This window comes from Myotis brandtii, unplaced genomic scaffold (genome assembly GCF_000412655.1).
Source record: "Myotis brandtii unplaced genomic scaffold, ASM41265v1 scaffold731, whole genome shotgun sequence".
Lineage (NCBI taxonomy): Eukaryota > Metazoa > Chordata > Mammalia > Chiroptera > Vespertilionidae > Myotis > Myotis brandtii.
Genome location: NW_005370895.1, coordinates 1,347,214 through 1,357,138, shown reverse-complemented (window position 1 = coordinate 1,357,138; position 9,925 = coordinate 1,347,214). Strand labels below are relative to the sequence as shown.

The 9,925-nt window shown below is 35.9% G+C and overlaps 1 protein-coding gene across 1 annotated transcript in view; it reads right to left on the bottom strand.

The window, feature by feature from the left end:
• The window catches only part of TOPAZ1 (testis and ovary specific PAZ domain containing 1), a 43,851-nt gene that overhangs the window by 33,356 nt on the left and 570 nt on the right, over positions 1-9,925 (bottom strand). The window contains 5 exon segments of the mRNA XM_005882673.2: positions 2,123-2,250; positions 2,897-2,955; positions 6,760-9,193; positions 9,815-9,841; positions 9,844-9,920. Coding sequence (XP_005882735.1) covers positions 2,123-2,250; positions 2,897-2,955; positions 6,760-9,193; positions 9,815-9,841; positions 9,844-9,920 — 2,725 coding nt within the window.

The window sequence follows — 9,925 nt, the reverse complement described above, 5'->3', positions numbered from 1 at the left end:
GCTTGGGGCATGTGCAGGTGGCCACGGGGCAGGAACATCCACTTGGCACCTGTGCCCATAGGCCCGGAGTGGCTGGGGGCCTTCTGGGACCCCCGCCACTCGGGCCTACGCGCAGGCCTACAGGCTAGGAGTGGCCTGGGTCCCGAGGATGTTCTGGGGACCCAAGCCGCTTGGCGCCTGCGTATGCAAATTAACCCGACAAAGATGGCATACTTTGCATACTCACTCCTGATTGGCTGGTGAGCACAGCGGAGGGAGGGTCAATTTATATATTTCTCTTTTATTATATAGGATTCTTGAAATGACAAAACTATAGAAATGGAGAACAGACTAGTGGTTGTCAAAGGTTAAGGAGAGATTAGGGGTAGGAGGGAAGAAAGTAGCCATGGCAATAAAAGGGCAACATGAGGGATCCTTGTGGTGACGGAAATGTTTTGTATCATAGCTATAATAATGCCAATATTCTGATTGTGCTATTGTACTGTAGTTTTGCAATGTCATTGGGGGAAATTGGGTAAAGGGTACATGAGATTACTATGTTATTGTTTTACAACTGCATGTGAATCTGCATTTATCTCAAAATTTAAAAAAATGTGGGATGCTGCTGAACCACCATTTATGGATAAATTCATAGCACTAGATGCCTCTTTTAGAAAAGAAGAGGTTTCAAATCAATGATTCAGTTGCAACCTTAAGAAACTGCAAAAAGAAGAGCAAATTAAACCCAAAGCAAGCAGAAGAAGGAGAAAAGGATCAGAGCAGAGAAATAGGAAACAACAAAGCAATAGAAAAAAAATCAATAAAACTAAAAGTGAGTTCTTTTGGAATAGTAATAAAATTAATAACCTTCTAGCCAACCTCCAATGAATTTACCTTTATTGCAAAATACCAAAATTACAGAGATGGAAAACATTAATGGTTGCTAAGGTTAGGGATGTTAGAGGTAGTGAGGAAGGTGTGACTAAGCTTAAGGGAAATCTTTGTAGTGATGGAATGATTATCTTGATTGCAGTGGTGGCTACAAAATATTTGCACACTTGATAAAATACACTGAACTATATACACTCATTGTACTAGCAAATTCTTGTTTCTGGTATTGTACCTTAAGATGTAATTATGGGAAAACTATGTGAAGGGTACACAGATCCTCTTTACTACTTATTCAACTTCCTGTGAATCTACAATCATATAAAAATGAAAAGTTAAAAATATAAAGTACACTAGTATTTTAACTATTTGGGGCTCAAAATTAGAATCATTAAGCAATTACTACCATAGTAAACCTAAAAATAGTTACATATAAATTCAGACTATAACTGATACATAGAAGAAAAAACAAGGTTTCTGGAAAAAACAGCATGTGTGTATAATGTTTGCATATATGAATGTATGTATTGATATATACATATATAAACATATATAGATATATAAAAATAACATACTAGAGGCCTGATGCACGAGATTTGTGCACTCCAGGGAGTCCCTCAGTCTGCCTGTGTCCTCTTGCAGTCCGGGAACCCTTGGGGGATGTCCAACTGTCTGCTTAGGCCCTCTCCCCGCCCTAAACAGGCTGTCAGACATCCTTAGCGCTGCTGCAGAGGTGGGAGAGGCTCCCGCCACTGCTGCTGCACTCGCCAGCCATGAACCAGGCTTCTGGGCTTCTGGCTGAGTGGTGTTCCCCCTGTGGGAGTGCACTGACCACCAGGGGGCAGCTCCTGCATTAAGCATCTGCCCTCTGGTGGTCAGTACATGTCATAGCGACCGGTTGTTCCGCCGTTCGGTAGATTTGCATATTACCCTTTTATTATATAGGATATACATACCTAAGTATAAAATTGATAATAAAACATTTCTAAAAATTCACAGAAAACCATATATAAAAGCAGAAAGGTGGTAGGTCAGGCCTATGTCCTATAAATCAACGTATTTACCCTCTAAAGTTCCTAAAACTGTTATTGTGCTTATGCAAAACATTAAGCAATATATCCAATGGCCAGAAGAGTATTATTCTTTTAGTCAATAAAAAGGAGTTAGACTTGTTCATCTGATGACACTGTTCAGACAAATTTCTGTACCTCTATTCACACCAAAAAATAAGAAAATGCAAAAGATTCCCTAGTACCTTTTCATCCAAGTCTGAACTTTTTATGTGTTCATTGCAGTCTCCCAGTTTTTCATTTTGAGAGGTCCTATTAGTAACTTCTCCTAAGGAAATGTTTGCATCTTTAAAATCATATTTTATCTCACTTGCTGAAAAGAAATAATATTTAACTGTAGAAACTACAAATGACAAAATAAGCAAGTCATTCAAAGATTATCCTAAAAATAAGTTAGAATTCAGTCTTTTAAAGTCCAATATGACAAATTTAAAGTTTTCAGCAAATTATACAATTATTCCCATTTATCAAATAACTCCATTATATGGTATAAAAAGAACTGGCAGTAAGATAAAATTGAAACATATCAAGATACTTTTAAGAATCTTTCTTGATCATGTCCAGATATTTTCAACATATTTTGAAACTTGAAAGTCAAAATAAAATTAACTTTCAAATTAAGTTATTTCCTGTAACGATCTAGGTATTTAAATCTGTAACTAGATATTATAAAAAATTTTTAAAACAACTCAGATATAAAATGTGATAACGCTTAAATATATATTTCAATTTCAAAATAAGACTACAAGAATTACTAAGGCCAATCAACTATCCTTTGTAGATAAAGCCTAACAAAGTTATTTATAAAATAGTAAAATAAAAAAATTTCAAAATCTGATCTGCAACTTGAGAAAACTAACAAATGAAAAGCTTCCTATTTTAATGAACTTATTTTTACTAGGCTTGGAGATATGAAAAGATACCTTGATACTACATATTCTGAAAATGTCAAATTTTACCTGCTGGCAAGGAAGTACAGATTTCTGACTTCAATCCAGGATCCAGTACAGGAAATTCTCTATTATAAAACAAACAGAGCTTAAACATTATAACATATTCTATGCAGAACTATCTACTTCTCTAAACATTATACAATACTAGCTTTAGCAGCTGGTGAACATCAGCTTAGGTCCTCCAGGGAAAGAGAATTATACTGGGACTCAGAACATAGCACATCCAAGCAGATTCCTCATTTGGTTCTTCAATTACATGTACTTCAATTGTTAAGGATGCTGCCATTCAAACTTTGTTACTCAAAAAGAACCCAGTGGCATGTACCCAGCATTTTAAAAAGTTTTCAAGTATTACACCAATACAAGATATGTGTATGTATGTCTTATTGCTAATGTAAAAGGAAAATGGTTTGAGAGCAGCTTGAGGTGTTTTTTTTTGTTGTTGTTGTTTTTTTTGGTGGTCTCTGAAAACAACATATCGAGTCCAAAGGTTAAAGCTATGGAGATCATAGTTAGTCCAACTTGAATTTAAATATTGTTCTGCCACTTTGTGTTAACTGTGGCAAAAATATTTAACTTCTTTGAGTCTAATCATATCTGTAAAATGAGAATACCACCTACCTACGAGGTTATGTAAAGATTTAATGAGATAAAATTTTCTTACAGCCAATAGCATAGGCTCCAACAAATGAAAACTACATCTATAACTCGAAAACAAAAGGCTAAACACTATTCTATTTTTTAAAAAATTAGACAAAAATATAAAAAAGTACGTAGAATAACATAAACACCCATAATCCCACCATTTAATCATTTAATAAATGGGTTTTATTAAACTTATCCTAAATAGCCAAGAAAAAGGGAAACCGAACAAAACATTTTATATACACCATTCTTTTTTTGTTAATCTTCACAAGAGAATATATTTTCATTGATTTTTAGAGTGGAAGGGGGGAGAGAGAGAGAGAGGAACACTGATGTGAGAGGGACGTTATTTCTGTTTTTCAGTTGTGACATGCTCTTCCCTGTGGGCTTTCATATAGGCTATTCTTTCTATGACAAAATTCTACTCACTTTTCTTTACCTCTTGGCAAATTCCTAGTCATCTTTTAGTGTTCATCTTAACTGTCACTTTGACCAGGACACTTTTAGTATCTTGCACTTAATCATATCTTATTGTACTTGCTTAATATTTGCCTCCCTTGACAGACTAAAAGTGCTGTGAGAATAAGGCCCAAGTGTGTCTAGTTACTCTCCATATACTCAGCACTTAACATCCTCCAGGCAAGACATGAAGGAGACCCAAATGAAGATGCCTCTCTCCTGTCTAGAAACTCCCAGTATAGGAGGAGACTTACATACAAGCAGACATAATATACTGACATATATGCCAAGAGAACTACTGGAACAAATCCCTAGAAAAACATCTCAGATGTGATTTGAAGGATAACTGAATGAAAATAAAGGGACTTCCAGATAAGCATATGCAAAAGGAATCAAATACATGAGATTATGGAAACGGTGAGCTTCTTGCTTTGCTCATCTTTTATTAGCCTTTCATCCCCTTTCCTATCCCCTACCACACAGTTGTCAAAGAGCTTTAAAGAGCCATGCCAAGCAATTTAACCTCTATCCTCAAGTGGCTGAAAGCTAGTGAAGCACTGTAAGCAGTCACTGGCAGATCAATTTCTATTTCATAGTAACACTATGGAGAGGATATACTAAGAGAGTTCAGGAAGATTAACCAGGAGCTCATTACAATAATTTAAGGGAAAGATGAATAAGACACCAGCAATGAAAACTGAGAGGAAGGAAAATTGTGAGATAATAAGATAATAGCATGAATAGTATTAAGTGACTCAATAGAGAAGTGAGGGATGTTTCTGTGGTTTCTAATTATCCTGAAAGTTATATTCATAATAGTTTATTAGCTTCAGATATACAGGAGGTTATTCTTGACAAAACAAAATGAAGAAAATAAATAGTATAGCAAGTATACTGCTTAATTTCAAAGTAGTAAGATCGTATTTTAATATTGCTGATATAGTTCATAAGTGTGAGACACTTTTTACTATGAATAGTTTACAAGGAAAGTAAAATTGCACATGCCACTTTCGTTACAAGTAATTTAGTTTTGTTTCAAATTTGAGAGACACAGAGGTTAAATTCACCCAAGTTAAAAAAAAAGTAAGCAAAATTGCAATCCACATAAACATTTTACAGTTTTGCATTTGTGGAGTGGAAAGTTACAGTTCTGCCTTGATAGAGCAAGAAGGGAAACAAATGAAGGATAGAAGGAGCAAAAGAGAAACAAAGAGATATGGCTGAGGCTACAGAAGTACAGAAAAGCAAAAGAGATGATTTGAGCAAAAAGGAGAGAACAAGAGAAGCTTCTGAAAAACTACACAGAGTACATCAAGTTTATCCTCCAAAGAATTTTTCAAGGGGATGATGAAATTTAAGGGGTTCCAACCAGCATTTTTTAAAAAATGAAACAGACTAAAGTACAAAATATGTTATACCACTTGTTGTAAGGAAAATTCTGTTTTTGTAAATCTATTATTTCACATATTCATAAGTATGCACTGACTGGATTGTAACATAAAATATGTCTTGACTATGGGTAATTGACAAAAAGTTTTGAAGATGACTGCTTGAGAATAATTACTAGCAGAACAAGTTTAAAAATAAAATAAATAATAAAGTTCTTAGTCCTTCATTTGACACATAAAAAGTACTTCGTGATTATAGATTACAAATTCTTATAACACCAAGAACATCAAGAAAAAATATGGCATTACAGAAGTAACTAAAATTTATAAATACCAGATAAATTTAAGTCATGTACCACTCTCTTAGTGGAAAGTATTTTCATGTTTCCTTTTGAGTCTGTTCACAGACCATTACAATATTCAAGTATTGCAACATACAAATATAAATCAGAGCTTGAAGAATTATAAAAGTTTAGTAAAATATGACATACTATTAAAGAATATTTGAGCCAACCCAGAATAGCTTAAGTTCCAAAGCATAAGGTTACTACTTGGCTCCATTTAAAGTTGCACCAGGCAAACTTGTCCTCATTGGGGGCTAAATCATCATTTAAAACCCTGACCTTAACAGCACATTTCTTTTCTTTTCTTCTGAAAATTGGTTTAACTTCTGATTCTACTTTCAAGTCCTCATTACATCAAATAAACTTTTCCAAGACTTCTCTGTTCCTCAAAAATGAATTTTTTATTTAATAAAAAAGTCACAGCCCGGGTGGCATGGCTCAGTGGTTGAGTGTCAACCTATGAACCAGGAGATTACCGTTCGATTCCCAGTCAGGGCCAGTGTGGGGTGTGTAGGAGGCAGCGGATCAATGATTCTTATCATTGATGTTTCTATCTCTCCCTCTCTCTTCCTCTCTGAAATCAATAAAACTATTATTTTAAAAATTCAGAAAGTGGGTTAAAACATACAGTATTGTTCATAATAAGTAATTTGGCTGAAATAAAAGCATATCTGTATTTTGATAATTAAAGAACTTATGAAAATAAATTTGACTTTGAAAGAAGCAATCTCAATAATTTAAAAAGACTGAATCATCATTTTATTTTGGACAATCTGCTCCATTATAATTTCCAACATATATATGTATATACATATGTGTATGTATATACATATATCATTGTTTTATTTCAATGATAAGTTTTAGCATAATGACATTTCCATGTCTCAGCAATAATATGCTATATTATATTTAGTAACAGGGTTAAAAAATGGAGCTTCAATGATCACTGAATAAATTAGTGACACCTAAGAGTAGAAAGTGCTTTTGAAACCCCCAATAATGTGTACTAAAAGGCATACTTGAACATGCATACCTCAAGTTATCACTTGGTTCTTTTTTTCCAGGAAGTTCCATGTGCTTGGAGTCTGTTGATTGCTGCTCTTCAGCAACATTGGGCTCCTGGTTTACCATGGGGACCTCTGAAGTAAATGAGAGCTCCCCTTCATTGGAGACTCCAAAGAGGTCTGGGTCATCTTGAATTACATCAATTAAGAGGACATCATCTTCATATGCTTTAAGAATATCTGGAATAATTTTAATGTCTGAAAAGTTCTTAGTCGTTTTTCTACCACTAACTTCAGAGGAAACTTGTTTGAATGTTTCTTGTTCATCAGAGCAGAAGGCAGGACTTTTCTCTATACACCCAGGATCACAGAAAAAGGTATTCTTTTCAACTGTGAGAGAAACAGCTTTCTTATTAGAAACAACATTGCCTGGTTCAGAGATATAGTTAGATGGTTTATTATTACCTTGCTTTAAGAAACTTGAAGAAATACTATGGAAATTCTTATTGCAGTATAAGTCAGAACTAGATTGCACTGGAGCGACACTATTTTGTATGTTCAAAGATTGAAGTCCTGAAATTACTGTGGAGATGTTTTCTTTATTCCTATTTTGTCTTATCTCTGTTCCAGATATATTGTCAAGAAGCTCTAGGGGACTATATGCTTCTCTCTCTGATGACTTGGCATTTATTTCTTTTCTTTTTTCTGTTTTATTCTTAAGTAAAGGAATTTTAAAATTAGTCAGCCGTCCTGTGTTCAGTATTTTAACCAAGTCTGGAACCACAACTGTTGGCTTAGCAACACATGTTTTTCGGTGAATAGTTTTGCCTGTAGAGTTGTTAGCTTCCTGGCCATGCTGGGAAGCCAGTGTCAAATTAAGTTTTGTTAAAGTCCCTCTATCTTTTCTTTTATTTCCTGTTAAGTTTTGAGTCACATTAGTTAACTGAGTATCTTCAGTTGCATTAGAAACTACCTCTGACCCACTTCTGCTCGGTTCCTCGTACTTCATCTTTTCATCATCGATTACAGGTTCATTTATAACCATTAAAGTAGGTTTTATAGCAGAGACTACTTCAGAGACCGCAGACAGACAATTTACATTAGAATCCAATTTTCCTTTACTTGAAGATTCACTGTTTGTTTCTTTTATGGAACTTTGTAATGGTAATTTGGAGTCAATTAAGTGAGTCTGATTTGCTTGATGTTTAAGAAAATCATCTTGCCTAACACTTTCCCCAGACCCAGGAAGAGAATCATTTGATTTTGGCAAGGAAGACCTTTTCCAACAATAGGCAGTTACTCTAGCACATGAATAACATGGCCAAGTTCTTTTACCCGTCATTGGTATTGTTCTGTGACAGCTGAACTTGGATTCTTCAGCTTCATTTCTTAAATCTTCCTGTGATCTCTTTTCAATAGGATGGCAATCACTAGGTGATTTCACTGTTGAGCTTTTCACTTCTGGCTCAGTGCTTTTACATCTTAAGGGTTCTGAAGCATTCTTGGTTTCTTCTTTCAAAAGTGGCGCTAGGGTTTTCTGAAACATAGTATTTACAAGATGCTCAGGACTTGTCTTTTTTCCTACTGTTTCTGGAAGACTTGATAAATGATCCATTGGAGAAAGTGTATTATGGTTTGCTTTTCTCAAAATTTTTAAAGTTTTTGCTTCTGTACTTTCAGCACCCATATGGTTTTCTTGTAACAGCAACTCAGACTTGTTATGCACATTAGAGAAGTTCATTTTGATAACCATTTCATCTCTTTTTTCAGACACCTTCATCCTTTTCCTGGGTTTTCTCCCAACACTGCTCTCCTCTACTGAGTATTTATTTTTTTCATTTTGACGGCAGGGAAGCAAGCCATTATTTTTGCTTTGGTATATATCAGTTTCTTCAAGCAATAATTTATTTACTCCCATTAAGTTTTCTTCAGTGTTTGAAAGTTGAGAACTATTATTTGTGTCACTCTTATTTGAAAGACTCCCAAGGTTTTCTTTCTTTAACTCTGAGGAATTTTCTGATTCATGGATACATCCACCATCAGGTTTATATGTAAGGTTATTTTCATCATTACAATCCTTGGAATGGGGGAAACAACTGCAATCATCTAATTTTAAAATGGAATTATTTTCTACTCCAGGTGACACACTGTTACAAGAATATTTTGGAGTATTCTTGTACAGTTCATCTTGAAATTCAACCTTTCTATTTTGTGCAGCCTTATTTTCAGTTATTTTGAAGAGTGGACTTGCTAAGCTTTCAAGTGTTTTAATTCGACTTCTTCTTTTAATACTGTCTACCAAAACTTCCTTACCCGAAGACTGCAAGAGAGGTGTACTTTGAATTTCACTGCACTCCACTGTTTGGAAAGATTCCGAACTAGTTAATGATTCCTTTCTTACCAGGTCAGTCCCTGGCTGTGGATCATCACTTGAGGCTCCAGTAACTTTTCTTTTTTCCTTGGCTGATCAAAACGACAAAATATACCAGAAAATATTTTATATTGAGGAGGGGAAAAAAAGCAACACCAGTTTAAAAAAAAAAAAAAGTGATGCCACCCACTTTCATTTTCCTGATTTCTGTTAAGGAGCCACATACAAACCTGTGTAAGTTCTAAGCTGACTAACCTTCTGCATCATGGTCAGTTCACACAAGCCAAAAGGGATCACTAGCAGGAATTCCTTTTATAGTCATTATGACCAAGAGCTCCTAACTGGGCAAATACCCCTTACAGTGGTTCTCAACCTTCTGGCCCTTTAAATACAGTTCCTCATGGTGTGACCCAACCATAAAATTATTTTCGTGGCTACTTCATAACTGTAATGTTGCTACTGTTATGAATCGTAATGTACATATCTGATATGCAGGATGGTCTTAGGCGACCCCTGTGAAAGGGTCGTTCGACCGCCAAAGGGGTCGCGACCCACAGGTTGAGAACCGCTGCTAAGAGAATTCCCGTGTCTTCCCTCTCTCCTGGTCATCAGTAGAGCCCACGCTGGTTAAGGGAAATGCTAGCGGTAAAACAAAGATGGAGCGGGCTGAGGTACAAAGGCCAGGCAGGGAGTGGCCCTGGGCGCTTCCTTACTGTGTCTTCCCGATGGCCAGGGGACCGCGCCCCTTTCTCTGCTTCTAAGCCCTGCGGGTCCCACAGGTGTGAAGGGCCGACCTGCCCGCCACCCGCCGCCGGCCACCTCGC